Consider the following 24,543-nt stretch of genomic DNA (forward strand, 5'->3'; position numbering starts at 1 on the left):
AGAAAGTGCTCAGTAGTCACCTAGATAATGTGTGTAGCATGCAGTGTCTTAAAGTGCGCCATGCATTTGAAGTACAACACTGTATCTGGAGTGAGTCTGACATAGGCTGGCCAACAAGGACCAAAAGGGGGACACAGGTTGCCTAGGAGGATTTCTAAACAAAGGCAGGACAAGGCTAACCCGCTTGCCTCCACCCAGTGAGTTCTCTGTGGGGCAGCTGGCTGGCCAGAGGGTTCTGGGTGCTGTTTTATCCCACCAGGTATGGCATGTTCTCCTCTAGGGCTGGCCACTTTGTATGAGGACCTCAGGTCTTTCCAGCAGGCAAGGACCAGTGAGCATTCAGGCTGTGAGAGGCCTGAATTCTGCAGGGCTTGGAGCGACTGCCCAGAGAGCTGTCCCCACTTGGGCAGGGAGAGCACGGGCATATGTGGATCTGATGCAGAAAAGGAAAGGCCAGGGATCCTAGGTTCCACAGCGATTCCTTGGGAGGAGTTCTTGAGTACACAGATTTGGCTTGTCAGGGTTGGGCCTCCCACCACACCTCCTCTCTTTCTCCCACCTCCTTTAGGGTGACTCATGTGGTTATGAAACCTAAGGTCACCTGAGAGGGGATTGGAAAGGACCTCAGGTGGACCTCTCTGTAGATCCAGCCCTGTCCCTGTTCCTCCTGCCCCTGCCACTCCAGTTCCACCTGCCAGGTTATAGACTCAAGCAAGGGAACCACATACCAACAAGAGAGAGCAGGCTGGTCCTAGGACCTAAGCACCCGCTAAGCAGATTTCTCCCACCCCGAGTTCTTCCCTGCGTGTGTGTGTGTGTGTGTGTGTGTGTGTGTGTGTGTGTGTCAGGCAGAGGGGCTGCTGTAGGGCCAGTTGGGACTAATGAATGCAGGGAGGACAAAAGAGATCTTACAGCCATTGTCACCTTTTCTCATTGCTTGCTCATGGTGTGATTCTTCAGTGTACTCCAAATAATTATCTACAGGAGGCCAGGCTGCCTCAGGCGGCAGGGCGAGGATGATTCAACTCACTTTCCCACTGACTGGTCCCAGCTCAGTGGGCGCTTGTAAGAGTGTGTACCAGTCTAGCAAACACTAACCACGTGGCAGGCCCTGGGCTCATCAAAACAAACGTTGTCAACAGCTGATTACAAGGCACGAGCTGACCTCATCCTCAAAACATCCCAGTGGGTAGCCATCCTTGTTCTCCCCATCTTACAGGCTCGGCAAGAAGTAAGTGCCTAAGATCACGCAGATGTACTGGTCACCCCGGGTGTTCACCTGCTCATCCTTTTGGCCCTGTGCAGCTGCTTTACCAAAAGCTTCCCTGCTTTACTAAAGCTGAGACCCCAGTACACTCCAGGTAAATCTGCCACAGGCTTTTTGCTCATTCCAAGTGGCTTGGTCCTGGGGCACCCCAGTGTTTTGCAGTCCACCTTTCCCCAAGGATCCTGCACACTTTGGGAGCTCAAGCTGTCTGGCTTTGAGGAAGGGATGGGGGCGCAGGTGAGTGCAGCCTCCAGGGTACTTGGGCGGGGAAGACGACGACCTGAGTCAACTCCTCTGGGGAAATAGAGAACTGCCCTCGCGGCTCCGAGCAGGACTTGCGCGGTGTCCCGAGATCCCCAAAGTCTGCGGAGAAGTTCTTCCGGTGGGAGGGGGGGATCGGTCGCGGAGGGGACCCCGGCGGGTGTCCAGCCGCAGGAGCGCGGGCCCAGGGGCGCCACCGGGCCGCGCGGGCGGGAACGCGCCGTGGCCGCCGCCTCCTCCTCCTCCTCGTCGCCGTCGTCGTCGCCCTCCTCCTCCTCCTCCCTGGCTCCCTCCCGCCCGCGGCGGCGGCGGCGGCGGCGGCGGCGCTTCCCCGGCGCGGAGCGGCTTTAAAAGGCGGCACCCCACCCCCCGGCGCACTCGCCGCTCGGGCGCCCGCCGCGCGAGCCTCGCCGCTGCCATGCCTCCGCGCGCGCCGCCCCGGGCCGCCGCCGCCGCCGCCACGCGGGGCGCAGGGGGCGCCGGCGGGCCTGGGCTCCGGCCGACCCCGAGCCCCTGGCGCTGGCTGCTGCTGCTCGCGCTGCCGGCCGCCTGCTCCGCGCCCACGCCGCCGCCGCCGCGCCCCGTCTACACCAACCACTGGGCAGTGCAAGTGCTCGGCGGGCCCGCCGCGGCGGACCGCGTGGCCGCGGCGCACGGCTACCTCAACTTGGGCCAGGTGAGTGCGGCCGGTCCCCGCTCCCCCGCTCGCTCGTCCCCCAAACTTTCCCCTGGCCCCGCGGCAGGGGGACGCCTCTGGTCCCCGCACGCCCGCCGCGCCGCCCGGCGCGGGAAGGCGGCCGGCATCGCTCTGCCCGCGCGCCCGCGGGACTCACCGGGAGTGGGACGCGTGCGACAAGTCGGCCCCGAGGACCAGGTGACCCGCCGGAGGCCGCGGGTCCCCACGCCCGGGGTGTCGCTAGGCTCCGGAGCTTGTGCCTAGAGCGGACACCTGCCCGGCTGCACGGGAGTGGGAGCTCCCTAGGGTGTCGCGCTCTGTCCACTCGCGGTGCCCACCGAACCCTGGCGACACTACGCCGGCCACTTTGCCCTAGACCGACGGCGCGGGGCTCTGGGCCGGGTGCGCCAGCCAGGGCAGGGAGTCGCTGGTTGAGCGACATGATCCTGGCGCGGGGACCCGCTCTCGGTCCTTCGCTGTCTGCACGGCGGCGTCCCGGGTGTGCCCGCGCTCACGACTTAAGTCTGGGTCAGTGAGGCTCCCCGGACCGCGCCGGAGCCAGCAGCCGTGCTCCGGCCGCAGGACCGAGACTTTGAATTAAAAACCTCCCTGGGCATCCAGGGAGATAGATTTGCTTTGACTCTGGCTGCGGTTGGAAAGATAGAGCTGTTTGCGTACTGCAGGCGTGACCTTAGGCAAGTCATTTCCTTGACTTGCTTATCCGGAAAGATGGTGGCAGCATACCGCATGCAGTGGTTGGGGCGACCCCAGTGTTGTTCAGAAGCAAGACAGCAGCACTTCCCCCTGTTAAGCAGGGACATGGCATGGAGCACTGGCTGTCAATTAGCAAGAAAAGCCAAGTATTTATTTATTTATTTCGTGTTTTGAGACAGGGTCTCTTGTCCTAGGTTGGCTGCTTGGAACACACTGTGTAGCCAAGGATGGTGACCTTGAACTTCTGATCTTCCTACCTCTACCACCCAGAGTACATACCCCATGCCTGGTCTTTTATGCTGTGTTAGGGATGAAACCCAAGGCCTTGGGCATGGCCAGGAAGGTAGCAAAGCTCAGGACAGCCCACGCAGGGCTATTTGCCCTGCTGCAACCCCGCAGAGGGGCAATGGGATGAGTTGATGCCAATTTATGGCCCATGAAGCGCCTCAGCTAGTTCAAGTGTGTGGTCCCACCGGGAGACCCCTTGGGGCAGTGAACAAATCGACAGAGGACACACTCCAGAGAGTCAAGTGAAGTGTCAAGGAAGTGCCACCTCATACATAACTCAAGCCCCAGTGCCAAGGCAGTGGTAAATTTAGTTCAATCATCATCTGTCACAGAAGCCAGCAAAGTGTGTGGTCCTGATCTAAATGACATTTACACTTGGTTCTGCTGTGAAGTGGGAGACTTCTTGGAAGGATAGTTTGTGCTGTTTGAGGTCACCTTCATGAGGCAGGTCAGAGTTTATCTGAAAGAGCACAATGACATGTTTTGTGTGTCTTCAAACAACATGTGAGTTGAGTGGGGGACTTCATTTCCCTTTATAACTGTCATATCTGCTGATTGGGCTGGTGAAGGCTGTCCTGTTTGCTTAGGGCCCAGATGCTTGCCTCTCTTTGCTGCCCTGCTCAGGTGGCCCTACTATTTGGCTTCAGCTGAAAGCGACTTTTAAGCTGTGTGTCAAATTACAAAGTGCCTGAGATATGGGGTCCCACAATTCCATGAGCAGAGCAGAACTGAAGTTGAGCTTTGAGCTCTTGGGCATTGCGGGACAGAGACAGATGTGCACAGCCACCACCCCCTGGACGTATCTGGAATCAGGAATGACTGTGCTGACTCCTGGTCAAGCAGACCTGTGAACCGACTGTGTTCACTAATGAATGGGGTCCGCTCACATGTCTTTCTTTACCCGTAAGACTCTCCTTGAAAGCACCCTTTGCCCTGGGATGCTCCCGGGTGTCTGACAGTCTCCCCACCTTTGCACAGTGCTGTCAGGATGGACTCCACAAGCCTGGTCACTGAACTTGGTAGGCCTGGTGTTGACAGAGATGCCATAGGGACATTTCTCAACTGAAGGATGACCGGGCTGGAGATAGGAGCTGTCCCTAAGGCTTGGGTATAATTACTCAAGCAAGGCCTATTACTCTGTATTCCCAAACTAGCTTTTCTTTCCCTACCTTTAAGTGCACTGCTAATGTGGAAAAGGCCTGGAGCTTTCCAACCTCTACCCACTCAGTAAGAACTCTTTAAAAACCCTATTGCCTTTTTCAACTGGGAGAATTTGTGACTCATAAATAAGATGTAGATGTTATTAGCTTTGATTTATAGGTGAGTAAACTGGGTGAAGCGAGGGAGGGAAGCTGTTTGCGTCCACACGGTAAGCGTGTGTCACCTGCTGTATTCTCCAGTCTGAGATCTTCTTTGTGTGACTCTTCCTACAAACCCTTAATGGCCAATTACTGTCAGGTTCTGTGCCTGCCTGACTCACGACTTTGGTTTTCCCATCCACTCCTCGTGACTGGATGGAAGTTCTTGCTTGATTGTTTTACTTTCTTTCATATAACTGATAAATGGCTTGGCTTATTTAACATGGATCCAAAGTAACTTATGGCAGTGGTATTTTCCTTTCTCCAGTGAAGGCTGTCTTTCACAGTCTGATACAGACTCATTAGAAATAAGACTATTGACCCCCAGTCAGATAATGCAACAAGTTTTTTTTTAGGGAATGAAGTTTAGCAAGTCAGATATCATTCTGGACAATTGGGCGAACTACATGCTTCCAAAGGAACTTAGAAATTAACTCTTAGAACTAGTGAGAGAGTGGAGTGGGCTGCTAAGCAATGCTAGCTACCTGCTCACCAGTATCTGAGACAATAAAAGAAATGGATTCATGTCATTGTAAAAGCTTTAAGATATGTAAGGATCCTTTTCTAAAGGGAGACTTTTATGGAAAAAGTGATAATTTTTTTAGGTTCTGAGAATTGAACCCAATGCCTTGCACATGTTACATAATTGCTCTGCCACTGAGCCCCACCTCCAACTCCTGAATATTAGTTACTCTTAAATTAATCTACTAGATTAATGTAACCTTGTTTAAGTCCTAGCACGGTTATATGTGGAATCCCTAGATTTTAGAATTCACAGGGGCTAGCCGGGCTCAAGAATCCTCCCGGCAAGTCTGAGGAAGAAGAGTGAGGAGGGACGCTGCAGTGCTCACGACAGTTTGGCATTGGCCCAGTGGTGGCTCTGCCCCTTAGTGGGATGGACTTAAACCCAAGCATGTGTGGGAAACTGTGCATGCCAGCAAAATAGCTACAAACGGGTGGGGAAAGATGGACCATTTACTTAATAAGTGGTTCCGAGAGAACTGACTGTCCACATGGAGAAACAATTAGATTTTGAACCTACACTGTGCACTAAATTCCAGGCAGAACTAAAGACCCTAGTGTGTATAAGAAATTTAGAAGAAAGCAAAACTAAACAAAAACCCTACCTTTATGACATTGGGAAAGGAAAAAAAACCAAACTTCCTAATGAAATACAAAAAGAAATGAATGCAAGAGGAAGAGATTGATACATTAAAATAAAAATTACGTACAAAACTATTTTAACAGTTTAACAGAGAAGGCGATAGACTAGGAAAGATAGATATAACAAATTAACACATAGATTATTTCAAAACACTAATTCAAAAAAGATAAATGCTAGATAGGAAGATGAGGAAATACACAAATACTATGAAAGAGGAAATTCAAATAGCCAATAAAGAAAAGATGCTCAGCCTCCCTGGCAGTTGCCAAAGGCAGCCACGAGATCCCATTTCACACCTATCAGATTGGCAACAGGTGTGGAACAATGTCAGCGCTGAGTGTTGGCAAGAACTCTTATTGTTGCTGGAGGAAATTGGCACGTTCATACTTTAGAGGACATTCTGGTTCCATATGGGCCAACAACTTCATATTGAGGCACACACTGGAGAAACTCACCTATGTGAACAAGAAGGCAGACAGGAATGTCCACTGAGACATTTTTTTTTTAAACAAAGCAAATTTAAAAATCAATGTGGAGCTGGGCATGGTGACTCATGCATTTAATCCTAGCACTCAGGAGGCAGAGGCAGGAGGATCCCGCAAGTTCCAGGCCGGCCTGAGACAGACTACTAGTGAATTCAAGGTCAGCCTGAGCTACAGTGAAACCCTACCTCAAAAAAAAAAAAAAAAATTAATGTGGGGTTAAAAAGGCAAAAAAAAAAAAAAAAAAGCATTTCCAAATATATAGTGTAATCATATTTGTGGAAACAAAGTAATACTGTATTTTTAAAAAAATGTTTAAAAATTATTATTTGTTTATTGAAAGAGAGAGAAAATGGGTGTGCCAGGGCCTCCAGCCACTGCACATGAACTCCAGATGCATGTGCCACTTTGTGCATCTGGCTTATGTGGGTGCTGGTGAATCTAACCTGGATCCTTAGGCTTTACAGGCAAGTACTTTAACTGCTATTCCATCTCTCCAGCCCACATACTATATTATTTATGGGTTGTTGTAGTTGTAATAAAAGTTTAAACACTCAGGCTGCAAGAATCCCCTCCAAATTCTAGTTAGTAGTAGCCTCTGAGAAAGAGAAGAGGGGAACATTGAACTTTATCGGTGGCATTCTAATTCATAACACATACACGTATGCCCTCTGTGTTTCTCATCATTGGCCTTAAACCACACTGAATAGAAATTATTCAGAGAAAAATGCATCTGTACTGAAGATATACAGAGTAAGCAGCACGGAACCACTGTGATTTAAGCAGCACCTGTTGTCTTAAGTCTAAGTCATCTAGAGGTGACTGAAAGTGTGTGAGAGGCTGTATGGGCTCTATACAAGTACTGGGCCATTTCATGTAAGGGGCTCGGCCATCCTTGGATTGTGGTATCAGTAGGGATCCTAGAACTAATCTCTGGTGTACGTTGAAGAACAGCTATATGCTGCTAGGAATATGTCTGTTTATGTACAAAATCACATGTAGACATTTTATACTTTTCTTTGTATCACAATTCATTACACAAAATGCTGCATATAAATGCATGCAACATGCATGTGTACATATATGTCCACATATACCCCTACCGACACATAAAATTTTAAAGGAGAAGACAGGTACAAAATAGACACTTCCAGCGATGTTCCTGGATCACTTAAAGCACACCCGTAGGCGCCCAAGTGCCTTTGGGCTCAGGTAAGAAGTCCTTGCTTCAGGTCTCCCAGGCTGGGCCCATCCACTTGTCATGGAAATGGTGACTTAGAGAACAGAATGCCTGGCTGCCGATCACACAGGGCTATTTAGACAGAGCTGCCCCCAGAGCCAGGGACCCTGGCTCCCAGCCATTGCCCGTCCTCTGTACCATGCTCCTTTCTCTTTCATTCTACCTCTTGGCAGAAAGGCCCTTGTTCCAACCCATGGACATGGTAACCTTTGACATGGATGACTCCCGACAAAGGCAAACTGTTTATGTGAAGGGTGTGCAACACCGTCTTCTCCGCATGTGAACAGTGGCGTTCAGCCCTGCAGCTTCCAGAAGTGATGTTTATCTGAAGGGTGGCTCGGACACTGTGCTTTCCTTTGCATTTTTGCTTCTCCTGAGGTATTGAGCTAATTTGTTAGTTCTGAGGTTTGAGCATAAAAGGGCAGGCTGGCTGCCAGGACCCTAAGAGATCTGAGAGCCTTAAATGATTTTAAACTTTCCTTAAATAGTTTTACTTAAAATAGCTTCTGCACAGGCCATACCTAGCCCAGAGTTTCAGGTGGTCCTGTGGAATTCATTTGTTCACAGGATGATTGCCATGCCTCGTTCTTACCACGGAAACCTTTACAGGTGATAAAATAGTGGGCCAGAACTCGTTCCAGACAATGTCAGAGGCTCTGTAGGGACAAGGGGAAACCCAGAATAGTTACCACCTGTGATCCAGTTCTTGGCTTCTGGCTTTTGGCTGGAAGCTGTCTTGGTGTTATGCTCTGAGCCACCTGGATGTGTACTGGGCAACCCAGACAACATCAGCATTTTAAGGCTTGTATTAATACATACTCTCTCATTTGGCATCTTTTCTCAGATGGCCAAAAATCTAAGTGGACAGGGTTTTAACCCTGCAGGATGACTGAGACTGGGGTGGAAGTCGGTGACTGAAAACAGTCTGGTTTCAGTGTGTCGGTCCAGGAAGGCCTCACATGGCAATATCCAAAGGTAGACACAGAGTGGAGTGTACGCAGCTGGCCCAGCTGACCAGCCCACTGGAAGTGTTTGGGTGTCTCTAGGTGCACACTAAGGAGCACATCAGAAACACTGAGCTATTGACAGGGCCAGGGAGCCTGTGGACACTGAGACCTCTGCCTTGCTTTGCACTTTGGGTGGCCACAGGGCTGCTCAGACACTGTTTTCCAGTGTTCAGAAATCTGCTGTCCTGAGAACATCCCAAGCTCTTTTGGGTCTTTGAGCGTCTGCACAGACTTCACTGTCTAAAATGTAATTCTTGGCTTCCCAGCGCAGCCCAGATACCTTCTTTCTTCTCTTCTTCTCCCTCCTTTTCTTCTTCTTCCCCCTCCTCCTCCCAATAGCCTGCATATAGAGTGCTTCTGAGTGCTTGTCCTCTGGGCCTATCTCCCTCCTGGCTCTTGGGACTGTGTTGTGACCTTGGAACTGATCGGCAGCCCTGGTGTGTGCTCGCCCTCGCTCTGGAAGTCTCATACCTTCATCTCCTTCAGAGCGATGTCACCAGGCCTGTTTACTGGTGATGGGGCATTAGGTCCAGTTAGATTCTGACAAATCCATGACCAGGGCCCAAACCCACACCCTCTGGCTCAGTGCACATTAACCACCCTTGGTAAATGGGCCTGGTCCCTGCTTCTCAGTCAGAGTAAGGCATCCAGCTACTGAAAGCCTTTCAGCTTTCTGCTGAAATGAACGAATGAGTGTCCAGTGAGCCTCTACCCACTGTTTCTCCTTCCTTCTGTCTGGCACTAAAATTCACGTACTCACACACGTTTGCTAGCTTTCATGATGCTGCATGCTACATTGTTCTGTATGGGACAGCAGGCTCCTTCTCACCAACATTCAGTCTTATATCTCTCCATAAAAATACAAACCCAACCTTTCTGGTCTCCTGAGGTGCTATTTTCGGTCACTCTGCACATTAACAGCTAGGCTGAGCCCACTGCTACAGACCTCATCCTCCTTTGCGTCCTTCCTGGGACCACCTTCCAGCCTGGTGCCTCAGCAAGAGAGGCCCGGGAGTCACCATCGCTTCACTTGCTCCCGGGCCTCCTATCTGGTCATCACCCACGGACTAGCTCTCAGGCCCCCTACTTCTCCCTGCCACTGTGTAGTGCAGTGCAACAGGGCCCCCTCTCTCCTTTCTCCTGCCTACATTTCTGTACAGTCTCCTGCCTCAGCGCCACCTCCCACTCAAACCCCAGCTGCAGGCTCTCGAACCCCTTCACTCTTGGTCATCCTTATAGGCCTTCTCACACTGCCCTTCCTGCCTAGAATGTATCCCTACCCTCATTGTCCCTGGTCCTTCTGGCTCAGGTCCACTGTTGAGATTTGTCACCTGGCTTCCTCTGAGTTCCCCAGGCCAGAGGAGGTGCCTTTCTTCCTGGCTCCTAAGCACTGTCATCATTCTGACGTTTATTGCCTGCTGGCTTCTCTGTGTCTGCCAGTAGCTTCTGGTCTTCTCGGTAAGTGTGAAGGGGCTCCCCTGGCTGCTCTCAGAGGTCAAGTCTAACCTCACTACTGAGTCCTCCGATGGTTGGGAAATCATGCTGGGACAGCCTGTGGCACGGGGCCTGTATTCATTCATGCTGTGAGTTCTTTCAGTGGCTGTGAGCCTTCATGGAGGAGCAGTCAGGCCCAACTTTTATATGTGGTTTACAGAACATGTCCACCAAACTGCCTTTTAATCTTAGTCTCTTGATTCACTCAGCTACTGACCATCCTGTGTGTTGCCCATGCTTGAGTTCAGCCTCCTGCAACACCATGCTTTGCTTCTGGGGCTGGTCAGCTCCTCACGAGCCCTGTGATTAGCAATGCCTGGGCTCCTGCCCTACATGCTTCAGACGTCACAGGTCCTGTCATCATCTCATCAAATCATGGCTGTTCCTGGTGTCCTAGTGTCTGTGCTCTTTGAGGATTCTGGAAACGCAGTGGCAGGCACAAGGCCCCTGTCCGGTTCTGCAAGGAACAGGGATGAATAGCCATCAGCTGTTGGGAGCCTCTCACTCTGTGGGATGGGATCAGCAGCCTCGGGTTCCTATGGTAACCAGCCCATCAATGCCCTCAGTGTCGAGATGGTGGCACCGCAGAGAGGAAGAAATAGACTCATTGTCTCCCTTCCGGCCACTTGGGCACAAACAAGCCACACCCCGTAGACCCTCGCTGTGTCCCGCAGCCGGGCCGGACTTGAGGCTCTGCTATGCTGTGCTGTGCGTGGCCTTCCATGGAGCCTCCTAATATTTTTGTTACCGGTCATTCTCAGTAGTCATGGAGTCCTTTTTGAGTAAAGCTGGATTATCAGTGGTCAGTGAGACCACCTAGACCACAAGGTGAACAAATCTGTAGTGTTTTGGAAGGAAATTGGATTTCCAAACTTTTCCTCTTTGCTTTCCAGATGTCCTGGTGACAACTCTCAGAAACAGTCCCAAAGCCTCCTTGTTGACCGCCTGTGTGATATACTCACCAGCCACCACCCAGATGAAGATTAAGAAGGGCAGTGGAAGGAGAAAGAGGGAGTGCCCTTATGTCATTAGGTCCTTCAGGGCCAGCTCTCTGGAGTTCCATGGCTCGCCCTGCACCCCGGAGCTGCTCCTGTGCTTACTCCTCATTTCCTGTACTTGAGGACTGATCCTCGAGAAAAGGCTTGAGGACACATCCTTGCATTTCTTCGTTTCCTGATGTTAGTGCCCATTGACCACAATTCTGACCAGCCTTTCTCTCTCTACCTCTCCCCTTGACTTCCCTGTCTTCCCTTCCCCCTCCTTTCCTTCTCTCTCTCTCTCTCTTTTTCTGTTTCATTTTGTTTTGTTTTGAGGCAGGGTCTCCCTCTAGCCCAGGCTGACCTGGAATTCACTGTGCAGTCTCAGGGTGGCCTTGAACTCACAGCAATTTTCCTACCTCTGCCTCCTGAGTGCTGGGATTAAAGGTGTGCGCCACCACACCTGGCTCCCTCTCTTTCTCTCTGTCTCCTCAATTTCTCCCCCTCGCTCTCCTTTCTCTTCTCCCCCAGACCATAGCCACAGCGCAGGCCAGGCCTACCACTCACTCTCATGTGCAATTCTGATTCCTGCCTCACTGCCCGCCCTGCCTTCTTCCCAGTCTTGGCCCATACTGCCAACCAGAGGGTGCTGTAGAACCAAGAGCATCTCTCTGTCCCTTCCTGTTGTCAAACCTACAAAAGTGTCTCTGTAGCAAAGCGCAGCATCTCTCACCCTCAGTGAGCAAACTGGCCTGGCCTCCTGCCTGTCCTCAGCCCCAGCTCCTCCCTTACCAGGACTTTAGTGATCTTCAAACTTTACTCCTGCTTGCTTTCTTTACCCCTACAATCCGTTGTTGTTTAACCCAGGACCTAATTCCCTGTGTTTTCTACCAGGAGAAACCCCTGTCCTTAAGATTAGCTGAAGTGGTCTCTCCTGACTTGTCTGTATGAACAGGGCTGAATACTACGTCCAGAGCCCCATGAAGGACCTGGCTCTGGTGTGTGGAGGTGTCTTTCTTTCCCCCAGACTGTAGCACCTTGTAGCGATATTTTTATTACGCTCATTTTTTGTCTCCTTGGGATTTAGTGAACAACATACCTGTACACTTTCTTTCTTCCGGGATATGTGGTGTCTTAATTCCACTCACCAAAAGTAAATGATCCTCAGAACATGAATAAAGGAAAAATGCTAATTTTATTAGCTCCTTATGCTGAGCTGTAGGTTCGTGATTGGCAAGTACTCGCGATGGTTGCTCGTAGTCGAACATTGTGTGGCTTCTACCCTGTGACATCTAATGGTACCTTGGCATTGGGCTGTGTGTTCCCCCGACCAGGTTTTGCTCAGTGATATGAGGACTTGGAAATCAAGGTCAAGGCATTACCTTACTCATCCCTGAGGCCGTGTGGCTGCTGCAGGGCAAAACTGGTACACATGGAAGAGCCTCAAACCCTAGGCTGGTGTTCCCTGAAGAAAGAAACATGACTCAGGAGCCCGGGTGTGCCAGGATCAGAGGGAGGGGAGGAGAAGGTAGAAAAGGAGGCTTGGGTCTCTCCAGGCCTCTGTGAGAGTCTTTTGTGAGAGATTTAGTCTGTGAAGCAGCATTCTGGGTCTGAGTGCGCACTGTGTCTCTGTCCCCAGCGTGACTGTGTCTCATTAGAATAACAGCTGGGTCAGCGGGTTCCCCTCCCACCATGACTACCACCAAACACTGCTGTGAATACCAGAGTCCTGGTATTGACCCCATTATCCAGAGGAGCAAACTGAGGCCCAGAGAAGTTGAGTAACTTACTATAACTTAGTAGATGGCTAATATCCATACTAAAAATGACAAAAAAATGACAGAGTGGGTTGTAGGCCATACCTAGCTACTGTCTGCCTGTTAGGCAAGGCTGCGCAGAGCAGGTGGCCATCTGAGCTGGTCAGGGCTTGGCTCCTCCAAAAGGCAAAGGCAGAAGGGCCAAGGCGAGTCTAGGTCTAGGCCAAGGCCAGTTGGGGTTAGAGGGGTGGTGCCCTGGGAAGGTACCTATGTGGTACTTAGCATCCTCCCCTCTTACCAGGCTTTTGGCCTGAAGTGCACATCAGAGGCTTATCTATGCAGGAATGAAGGCAGACCAGCTTTTCTGGGGAGCAAACCCGGGGGCTTTGTACCTGCTAGGCAAGCACTGTGACACTGAACCACACCCCAGCCCTAGTCCAGCATTCAGGACATTGGGTCCAATACTCTCAAGAGCAAGGAACCGTTCTGGATACCCTCCCTGGGTGTTTCCATGGATGTGGGACCCAGCATCAGAGTGGGAACACAGAACCCAAAGAGAGGAGAGATGGAATGGGGACCCCGGCCTGTAAGGAGGAACACAATGGCATTACAAAGCTCTCTTGAGCTTGCTCAGTGATGAAAGGGGGGAGGGAGAGGGAAGGAGAGTGGAGGACAGGGAAAGGAAAGGACAGAAGAAGGGAGAGAAAAGAGAGATGAATGGAGAAAACTTTGGAAACACAGAAGACTTTAGTCCTCATCCATGACCCCTGTTAAAATTTGGATCATGTCTTTTTACTAGTTTTTAAACTGTGTGTATACACATGTGCATTCACACACACATGTACACAGATGTCTGATACAAATCGATTGTATAGTTTTGCAACTTGTGCCTCCCAAGTCAGTAACTAACCTATGGTGAAATATTTAACAGGTAGTTGGTATGCCATTGTGTGGCCACTCATAATTGGCTTAATCTTTCTTTAATATTGAGGTCAAGGGATTATTTATGATTCCTGGGGAAAGAAGAAGGTGCTGCTGGTCTGGAATGTCAAGACCTTGTGGGGAGGTGGTTCCACTGCTACCCTGTCCCCACCCATAGGCTCTGTGCCCCTGGTGTCTCCCCATCTTACATCACTGGCCTTGCAGAGTTTGGAAATATTGTCCATCGAGAATTTTTTTTATTAAACATTACAAGGCTGGGGACATATCTCTGTGTTAGCATGGTTGCTCATCATGCTATTTTTTTTTTCCTGAGTTTCATCCCCGGCGTGAGATGAAAAAAAATGTAAATATGTCATATATAATTACTGTCCCACTATAGAGTTCAAACAGTGCCAGATGTATCATGAGGAAGAAAATCCTAGGTCTCCCTCCTCGCCTCATCCCATTACCAGTTTGTTGTTTCTCTTGAAATATTACTACTGTATGTGGAGCCTGTCTTTATAGGGGTTTTCGTTTTTACATAACTTGGATCCAGCAAAGCATGTTTTTCTGTTCCTAGTTTTTCTTTACCACCTTGACAGTCTTTCCTTGCTGGGATGTAGAGAGCTGCCCCATTCTTTCTAAGTGGTTTTAAATAGTGTTAAGATATTTATGGGGCTGGGGAGATGGCACTTACTTGCAAAGCCTGTTTGTCTGGGTGCAATTCCCCAGTACTCATGTAAATCCAGATGCCCCAAGTGGTACCTACAGCTAGAGTTCCTTTGCAGTGGCAGGAGGTTCTTATACCCATTCTCTCTCTCCCTCTCTCTCTCTTCTTCTTGAAAATAATAAGTAAACCTTTAAAAATATTTTTATGGATATGGCATATTTTGTTATACCATTTTCCCATGGGTGTTTATTTGATTTACCTCCAATTTTTCATAGACTAAACAATGCTACCATTGCCATTTGTGCCTCTCTGGGCACATGCAGGAAAATTTCTGTAGGATACATAATGGCAAAAAGATATAATAATAAATGATAATCACAGTCAGCCATCTGGTCCTTACTGTGTACAGGTAATTTTCCAAGTGCTTTTCTTGTATTGACTAATTTAGTCTTTTAGAAAACCCATGAGGTAGGGGCTATTATCCCCACCTTACAGATGAGGAACCCAAGACACAGAGGGAAGATAACTTGTCCATGATTTTACAATTTCTAAGTGCCAGAGTCAAGATTTGACCCAGGTAGCCTGGCTCTCATGTCCAAGTACATTTGCATGTTGCAATGTGTTAAACATTGGTCCCCACAGGTGTAAGAGAAGGTGGAGGTTGTCAGTGTGGGGTGAAGACATCATTTTCTGTACTTACCAGTTCTTAGACCATTTAGATTTATTTTCTTCCAGATGCCTCCCAACATCAAATATTTCTTTATGTATCTGCTCATCACGTCCATTCTTCTGCACATTTCTTATTATATTCTTTTCCCAGTTCAATTGAATTATCCAACTTAATAATTTGAAGGTACTCTGTATTGCAGATGTTTTTAATATGTTGCAGATATTTCTTTGAACTTTGTTCAGTGGGTTTTTGTTTGCTTGTTTGTTTGTTTTAGCAAAACCCACAGTGCTATTTGTTTGTAAGGCTTTGGGCTTGTGACCTTGTGTTCAGGGGCGAACAGGAGTAGAGGATCCCTGTCTGCAGCAGACAAGAACTCAAGAAAGACAGAAGAGGAACAGCAACCTTAACAGAGACTGATTCCGAATGGTCTGCGTGACTGAGGGGAGCTGGGCAGTTTTCGCCTTGTGGACTGGGGAAGGTTTTGGGACCAGTGTCATTTAAAAGGTCCTCAGGGTTTCTGTGGACAGAGGAACAGGAAGGGAGGTTGTGTTTGGACAGAATTTCAATCTGCATCCCATTTGGAAACAACTCACCTTCCATTATGGGTTCTGAATGAGAAATAGAAGGAGCTGGGTCACTTCAGGTGAAGGGACAGAAGAACAAAATGTTAGCAGAGCCTTCGGGGACCTGGTGCTGTGGAGGATGCAGCCTCCTTCAGGTGCCTGTCATTGGCCAGGAGATGGTGTCTGTAGGGCTCAGCCACTTCAGGCACAGAGCAGAGCAGAGAAATTGGGGGAAAGGGTAGGAGATGGGTATGAGAGTGAGGAAGGAAAAAACCCAACACTTTGAGAGCAAGCGTGAAGACAGACAAGTCTGAGGACGGTGAGACCTTGGCGTACACCTGATGCCATCGGCAGGGTGGGGCCCAGATGCTGCTGTTTTTGTTCAGTGAATGTTTGTGGAAAGCTGATTCCGAGCCTGGCATGCTAGGTGCTGACTTATATAGGTGGGTTGAGGCAGGCAGGCCTGTGTCCCCAGAGATTCCTGCCATATGTTAGTTTTAGCTTTCCATGTGTCCTCTTCAAGGGTCACAGTGGAAGCCTGTGGTATCGTGCCTGTCAGACTCCATGTCCCTGGATCCCTGCCTCTCTGTCCCAGTCAGAGTTTATTTAGGTGTGTTTATTTGAGGAAAGGTGTTAACATAGAAAAATAAGTACATTTTTGGCCTTCGTTGCACTTGGTCTAACACACATCTTGATCTTCTGTTTTTTGTTTTTAAACTTAAACAAAAGTCTCAATTCATATTCCTCTTGGTTAAGCCTAGTTTCTGGAGTACAAAAGAAATTATTTCTGTCTTGTTGCCTGAAGCTCATCAATAGTCTTTGTGTAGTCTCTAATTTGTCACTTGCAAGAATATGATAGTATTAGTCCAAACAAGAAGCTGGAATTATTTCAGTGGCTTAAACAAGTTTATGTACCATGACTTGGCCCTCACAATCCTTCATTTATGAGAATTATTTTGTTTTGGAAGTGCTTTGGATAGAACCCAGGGCCTCATATATGCTAGGTACGTGCTTACTCAACCACCGAACCACACCCCCAGCCCAGAACCCTTATTTCAGCGCAAGACAAAACCCCCCTTGGGGAAGTGCTTTCTCCTATTGGGGCTAGTGTTCTGGTACAAAATTGACTTATTACCACTCTCGAATATACCCCACCCTTGTTTTCTCTAAGGGATGGATTTTTGCCTTTTGATATCTGGTCACACCAGGAACTTCATGAAACAAAATTGATTCTATTTCATGTTAAATCATCTTCAAACCCAAATGCAATCCCAAAGGTAGATGTGAGTACACTGATGTCACTATGTCACTCATTTGGGAAACTAGACCTCACAAACCCACATGATGACCCATGACTTATGGCGTCTTAGTAGCATCCCTGTTCTAAGTATGCTCTACCCTGCTCCAACCTCATAGAAGAAGCTTCCCACTCTCCATTTTTATTCTCCCTCACAGGAAGCCCTGGATGGGTTTTCTGTTTTCTTCTCATGTCAGAAGCTTGGTGGTTGCAGCGAGCTACAGAAAATTCTATCTTAAAGCCAACTCGCTTTCCTGGCTCAACATTGGTTCTGCTTTCCAGCAATTTGTTCCTTTCCTGAAGGTAGTCACTTACTGGCCTTTGCACTTGTTCTGGGCTGGTTCTGCGCTGGCCAGGCTTGTCTCCATGCCAGGCAGTGGCTCAGCTCCCTCCAGCCCCTCCTGAGCAAAGACCTGTGCAGACAGAAGCAGACTCTGCCATTGGGAAACCTTTTCTGCAAGGCCAAGGAACCTGGTATGTGCATTTACTGCCCTTCTCACCACTGTGTCTGCATTATGTGAATCTCACTGTCACGTTGCAAGTCTCAAGACTGGGCTGTGTCCCTGCACGCACCATGGACATGAAACTAATGCTCTAAAGATCAATAAGGACAGAGGACACAACCAGCAGGAAGGCAGTCCTCTGCCAGACTTCCCCAGTCCATTTTAAGTGCCCTGTCTTTCCCCAAACTATTTTGCTGATGTGAAACCCATGCCTTGAATCCAGTGAGATTTCTGCATCAGCCTGTCATAACAATAGAAGATATGTCAGTAAGTGGTGAGGACACGTCAAGTGACATATGCATACCTTCCTGGGGCCGGCAGGAACTGGTGGTGCGATTTCCTTGCCTGAGCTTGGTGATTTGATGAGAGTCAAAGCCAACAAGTGCTTCTGTCAGTCAGAGCAGGTCCTCAGTGCCCTGTGCCATTGCTGGGTTCTCAGCATATGGGGTGCTGCCTCTGACAGCCCCTCCTAGCAGATTAAAGGTAACTTGTTTGTCACCATATGAGTTTTCTTAGTTACATCCATAGGCAAATAGACACAAGAAAATGGGATATGTCAACAATGAGCAATGAAAAGGAACAGGCAACTGGTATGTGTGCCCATGTGGAAAAACCTCAGAGGCATCATGTGAAGAGAAGGAACTGGATGATTCCATTTGAGAAAGCTCTAGAACAGACAAACCCATTACAGACGGTTGGGGGAGAGACTCATCTGTAAGAGTGAGGATTGACTGGGAAAGTTCATGGGAGATGTTTTGGGGTGATACCTTCTGAGTCTTGGGAGAAGTTTGGGGGACATGGGTGGCCATATATCAGAACTTAGCACATGTTTTGTGAATATTTGCTCATTTCTTCACAGGTAAATTTACCACAAAAGAAAACCATCCTATAAGTAAATAGTAAACTTTAAAAAATTTTTTTTTTTTTTTTCTGAGGTAGGGTCTTGCTCTAGCTCAGGCTGATCTGGAATTCACTATGTAGTCTCAGGTGGCCTCTAAATCACAGCAATCCTCCTGCCTCTGCCTCCCGAATGCTGGGATTAAAGGTGTACATCACTGTGCCCTGCAAATATTAAACACTTGATAGTCTGATTGAGAGGGGGAGGGGATATGATGGAGAGTGGAGTTTCAAAGAGGAAAATGGGGGAGGTAATTACCATGGGTCATTGTCTACAATTATGAAAGTTGTCAATAAAAAAAAAATTTAAAAGGAGACATAAAGGGAAGAGAAAGGAAGGGAGGAGGATACTTTATAGGTTGATATTGTATATATGTAATTACAATGATTGTAATGGTGAGGTAATATGATGGAGAATGGAATTTCAAATGGGAAAGTGTGAGGGTGGGGAGGGAGGGAATTACCATGGGATATATTTTGTAATCATGGAAAATGTTAATAAAAGTTTAAAAAAAAATTAAAAAGAATGTGTATGTGGAAGTGTTTGCAGCTTACTTTGTAGTGAGGGAACCAAGCTTAAAATGGACTGGTGGGTGGATGGATAAAGACAGCTACGATAAGGGGATTGAATGAATATGTTCATGGTAGAATAGAGTGGTGGAGTATGGCTGTCTCCTGTTCACAGTTGTCTTTCAACTTTGCTATATGTTTGAAACATTTTATAATAAGATGTTGGGAGAAAAAGGTTGTTAAGGAGTGGTGTGAATGGGGCAAAAGTCCTGTGCTATCCCGATCATGAAGGCATGTCTAGAGGTGGGATCAGAAGCTTCTAGACATGGAATGGAGCTAATGATGTCCTCGAAGCCATCCTCATGGGACCGGGTTTGGAGCACTTGCTCTTGTAGGGTGTGCTGTGGGGCCATGTTGGCACCAGAGGGACTGATGTGGCTTCCCGAGGCCTTCACTTGCTAGTTCTTTATGGGCAGAGTCCCAGGAAAAGTAAATGTGCCCAGTCCTGCAGTTGAAGGAACTTCCTGTGAAGGAGTGATAAGCCTGCCGCCAACACCCTGGCAGCCAACGGCAGCCTGCCTGGCTTGCTGCTAATTATCTTCCCTCACTCTGCAGTGGTTTTCTAGTTTTAGGACTTGAGTTATTAGCTTTCTGAAGACTTTTCGGTCTCTCTTGATTTGTTGAAATGGAACAGGACCAGCAGGCATCATGTGCAGGGTTCTGAGTGAGCGTTCTGTTCCTTTCTTCCCCAGGGGCTGTCCCAGAGCAGATGCAGTAAAGACACCCCTCCGCCCCTGGGGGAGAGCCTCTGCCTGGCAGGTCTGCTGGTAGATTTAGGGCATGCTCAGAAGTGGGGGTGGGGAGAGAGGGAAGAATGAAAGCATTATTCTAAGAAGCTGCTTTTATTTATAGATTCTCCTAATTCTATTAAAATGAATGCCGGAGGGATAGAAAAGTTGGAACACATAACACATAATAGAAATGAAAGGACGTTAAACTAAAATAGGGAACATGGTAAAATGAGAAGAGACCCAGTTCTGAGGGGAAGATGTGACATTTTTCTGAAATAAAGTCATCTTAGAGCACATTGGACCAGAAAAGTGAATTAAAATAAGGACTTGGTTAGGAGAAAACTTGGAAGGAAACATAAAATATTTTATAATGAAAAGGAGAAAGTGTTAAGCTGACTCAAGGGGAAAACAAATATGGAGATTACACTAATTACATTATAGAGACAAATAAAATGTCATTGTTTTAAAGGAAATAAAACTAATTAAATACTTAATGTGCTTTAAGAGTCATTGGCAAAATAAAATGTATTAAATATGATAAAATATGCAAATAACTATAATTTGCTATTGTTTTCCAGCAGCCAATGCAGTGCCTTACCATTTGCATATGAAGTGAGGGAGTTTGGGATCCTTATAAAAAGCACTGATAGCATCAGATACAGAGTAAGTAGCACTTAAGTAGACAAGCTGGAATCAAACTCTTCAGTGGAGGAATTTATGAATGACTTGGGATTCCTTGAAGTAGGGGTTTGGAAACATTCTAAGGTGAAATTCTCATGAATGGAGATACAAATGGTAGCACATCTCTTTCCTGACATTGACTGTGCCTCCCGAGTTATTAGTTCTTTCTTCTGAAAAATGGAAGTTAGTGGCATTTCCAACAACCACAGGGCCAGAGCTAGTCCCAAAGTGACCACTTAGTATATGCTGCTGCTAACAGTCTTAGCAGCAGCAGTAGTACAGTGATGGTTATTTATACCAGAAGAGCAGAATGCACCTATCCTCCCAGTGCTGCCTCAGGAAAGCACTGCTTTTAATTTTTTTTGTTTATTTTTATTTATTTATTTGAGAGTGACAGAGAGAGAGAGAGAGAGAGAGAGAATGGGCGCACCAGGGCCTCCAGCAGTGCAAACGAACTCCAGACGTGTGCCCCCTTGTGCATCTGGCTAACATGGGTCCTGGGGAATCGAGCCTGGAACTGGGGTCCTTAGGCTTCACAGGCAAGCGCTTAACCAGTAAGCCATCTCTCCAGCTCAGAAAGCACTGCTTTTAAAGCAGCAGCTCTGGGTTTGGGAGAAAGGAGTTGGCTGTGCAAGCATAAGAACCTGAGCTCAGATCCCCAGCACCCATGCAAAAAGCCAGGCAGCACACACTGGTAATTCCAGCACTGGGGAGGCAAGGATGGGAGAATCCCTGTGGCTTGCTGGCCAGCTAATGAATCAGTGAGATCCAGCTTCAGTGAGAGATCTCACCTCAAAAATATAAGCAAGATAGCCGTTGAGAAGGACATTTGCTAACAAGCACTGGCCTTCATGTGTGCACACAACACCAGCAGGACTCCAAAGGTGGTGAGAGTAAGGGCTAGGGATGTAGGTCAGTAGCAGAGCACGGGATAGCACGGCCTGCCTAGCATGCGCAAGGCCCTGGATTCCCTTTCCAATACCACATAGCTAGTGAGAGAAGAGTTTGAATATTTTTTTCTTCTACCTTTGTCCTTTTGAGGAAAAGTATAGTTACTGAAAAGCTTGGGATGAGGAAGGTGGAAGCTATACCATACTAAAAAGCACCCAGAGCCACAATCTATGCAGCTGGTGTGTCCTGTGCCTTCAGAGTGATCAGGGGTTCCCAGTGACATGCCTGGGTGTAGCCTCTCCCTTCAGCATCATGTGGGGTGCCCTTCCCTAGCCCTTTACCTGCCCAACAACTTTGTAGGACTTGTACAAATCAACACTAGTGCAATAGAGGACCCTGCTAGTTGGATTTAATGCAGAATTCTTGCATTAAAAAAGTAAGAGAAAATAAAACATTAGGACCTTTGCATTGGTCTATCTTGGCCCCTTTGAGTCAACAGAAAAGCTTATTATGAATGATGGTCAGTGGCCTAAAAACCTAAATGGAGCACATAGCCATGCTCTACATCTCTTGCTCATTTCAAATGCTCACTTTTTTTCATCCCCTAAAGACAACAGTGGGTCTGCAGGTACTAGATTTTTATCTTCTCTGCAAACATGTCTTGCTCTGGGCATCATTCATGATGGATTGCACAGAACACGGACTATGTCTTAATAAAATGAGCAGAAGTTCTAAGAGAACTGTAGAAACGGAAAGGTAAAAGGTTTTTTTCCTCTTGCTCTCCTCATAATAACCAAGTTTCCTCGTAATACATAAAGACAGGTGCGTTTTTCACTTTATAGGACTATTTTGATTGAGTAGCTCTTGCAAACAGAGCCATTAGCCAAACACAAATAGAAGATTTAGGTCTAATCCGAGCAATTTTTCCTACACATTGATCAGCAGTTGGTGAGCCTCTTACATTCTTGGGTGTCAAATCATTCACCTCTAATATATGATTGCAGTCATCACTGCAGAACAGAATCTTGCACCTGCCTGTTGGAGGAACACAGTATAAATTTGACTCTGGGGAAGGGGTAGTGAGGATGGGAAGTTGGTACCTTTAACTGACAATGCACTCTGTGCTGTCAGGGAAAATGATCCCTTCTCACAAAGATACCTGCTGTGATTACTGGTACAGGGCCAGGGCCATTTACTAGTACCCACTGGGGGGTGCTCCCATACATTTTTTCCTGTGTTGATTCCATATTGGATTTTGAAGGAACCATAGAATTTGGGGTGTTTGTGGAGCCCTGGAGTCACAGTCTACCTTTTGACATAAAAGTAGAATGTGAAATAAATCACTTGCTGCAATTTAACCAGTCATCTATAAGGCCCTTTCCTGGAATGGATATTTTTCATTCTGCTGGCAAATAATATAATATGTGCATATGCCCTGTGTCATCCATTTTTTGCCAGATAGTGGCTAGGAATGTGTTCAGATGCAAAAAACAGAGGTAGTGGCTTAAGCACAGTGAAGCTCTCCCCCCCCCACCACACCCTGTACAGCAAGTCTGAGTATAGTGGTATGTCTGATGGTCTCTCGTTTTTCTACTCTGTCGCTCTCAACAGGAAGGTCTTTTCTTGTGAGTAGTCCCCTTGTGGCAATATGGGGCTGATCCCTACACTTTCTGATCTTATGTCCAAGTTCTTGGCAGGTGGCAGTGCTGGGGCCAAAAGAGAGAAAGATAAAGACCTTTTTTTCCTTTGGGGAGTGTCACTGTAATAGCTCCACAATGCTGGAATGAACATCCAACCAAACACAGTTTTATGGCAGGAAGGGATTTGTTTCAAGCTTACAGATCCAGGGGAAGTTTCATCAACGGCAGAAAGAGCTGGCTCCATTCATAAATCCAAGCAGAGAGAGAAATCACTACTAGCCAGCAAGCACCAAAAAACAGCAAGCAGTGACCCACACCAGAACTCAAAACCTCTCTGCATATCTTTGGGCTGGAATTCAGATCCACCCCTCCAGTGACAACTCCACCCTTATACGAGGAGTTTGCCTGCTAGGGGCTGAAATTGCACACTCGGTTTTAGTAAAACCTGAATCTGTGGGTCTGTACATTCAAACTACTGCAGTCATCCTCCCTAGGGACTTGCACCTACATCTCATGTGCTAGAACTGTGTCAAATGGCCATGCTAGCTGCAAGGGAGTTTGGGAAATTGAGGTTCTGCAGCTGCTATGGAAGAGATAGGAAAAGAAGAAAGGATTGGAAATACAGATAGGATGGTACAAGCTATGATGATTAGGAAGAAAGGAAGGGAGAGAGGAAAGAACCCTGCATATTCCAAGAAGAAAACTACCTCTTAAAGTTGGTCAAGTTAAGCTACATTCCCTGGGGGCCAGGCTCTGGGGGAGATGCCTAGGCAGGCAGGCTGGTCTGATGGACTTGCTGTTTGGTAAGGGGAGACACTGCGATAGTCATCACAATCCCAGTAGAATGTAAAGTTGTCTAGGAGAGGTGCCGGTGATTCCTGAGAACTGAGAACCAGGGACCCACTTCCAACAATGGAAAATAATGATATCAGTGAGGAAGAGCATGGTAACCATGGCAAATGATGAACTCTTACTGGGTGAAGAAATGCCGCAAGGGCTTGACCTCGTTTACTCCTTACAGACCCTTCTCAAAGCAAGCACATCTCTCTGCTTCCAGGCAACAAATAAAAAAACTAAGGCACACAGAAGTTAAGTCACTTATCCAAACTATAAATGACAAAGTTAGAACTAACATCACACTTATTTCTCTTTTATCTTTAAAGCGCTTCTTTTTTGAGGCAGCGTCTCACTCTAGTCTAAACTGACCTGGAACTCACTGTGTAGTTCAGGCTGGTCTTGAACTTACAGCAGTTCTTCTAATGCAGGGTTCCTGAGTGCTGGGATTAAGGCATCCCTGCCTTAAAATATGGTATTTGATGTATAGAAACACTTTCCAAAAGCATATGAAAAGTTGTATAACAATTAGTTTTGAAATGTTTCTTATCCAATACCATTAGCCATCACTGTCCAGCCCACTCACTACCTCAGCTCCAACAGAGGCTGGGGTTACAGCATGTGCACCACACCCGGCTTGCCAATGATACTCAATCGTAAATCCAGTTTTCTATTTCCATGGGTCTGTCTCTCTTTTCTGTACATGTGTCAGGTTTGTTCTGGACACAGTGTCTCAAAGACCCTAGTACCTTAGTTTTATAGTAAGGCTTGATAGCTAGTAGATAAATTATTCATTTTTAGAAGTTTCTAGGCTATTCTTACATTTTGACTGTATTTTGGAAATTTCAATAAAATGGATAAATCAACAAAACCCTATAAGGGTTTTGACTGAAATACTATTTAATAATATGTAAATCTGATCCTTTGGATTGAGTGAATCACAATGATACAGACTTCCAGTCAATGAATATGGTATATCTTTTTAAGTA

The 24,543-nt window shown here is 47.5% G+C and overlaps 1 protein-coding gene across 1 annotated transcript in view; it reads left to right on the forward strand.

The window, feature by feature from the left end:
• Nucleotides 1–1,946: 1,946 nt before the first annotated feature.
• Nucleotides 1,947–24,543, forward strand: part of Pcsk6 (proprotein convertase subtilisin/kexin type 6) — a 205,664-nt gene continuing 183,067 nt past the window's right edge. The window contains exon 1 of the mRNA XM_045146095.1: nt 1,947–2,204. Within this exon, the coding sequence (XP_045002030.1) occupies nt 1,947–2,204 (258 nt within the window). The remainder of the gene's footprint in view (nt 2,205–24,543) is intronic.

Source organism: Jaculus jaculus, chromosome 3, assembly GCF_020740685.1.
Source record: "Jaculus jaculus isolate mJacJac1 chromosome 3, mJacJac1.mat.Y.cur, whole genome shotgun sequence".
Lineage (NCBI taxonomy): Eukaryota > Metazoa > Chordata > Mammalia > Rodentia > Dipodidae > Jaculus > Jaculus jaculus.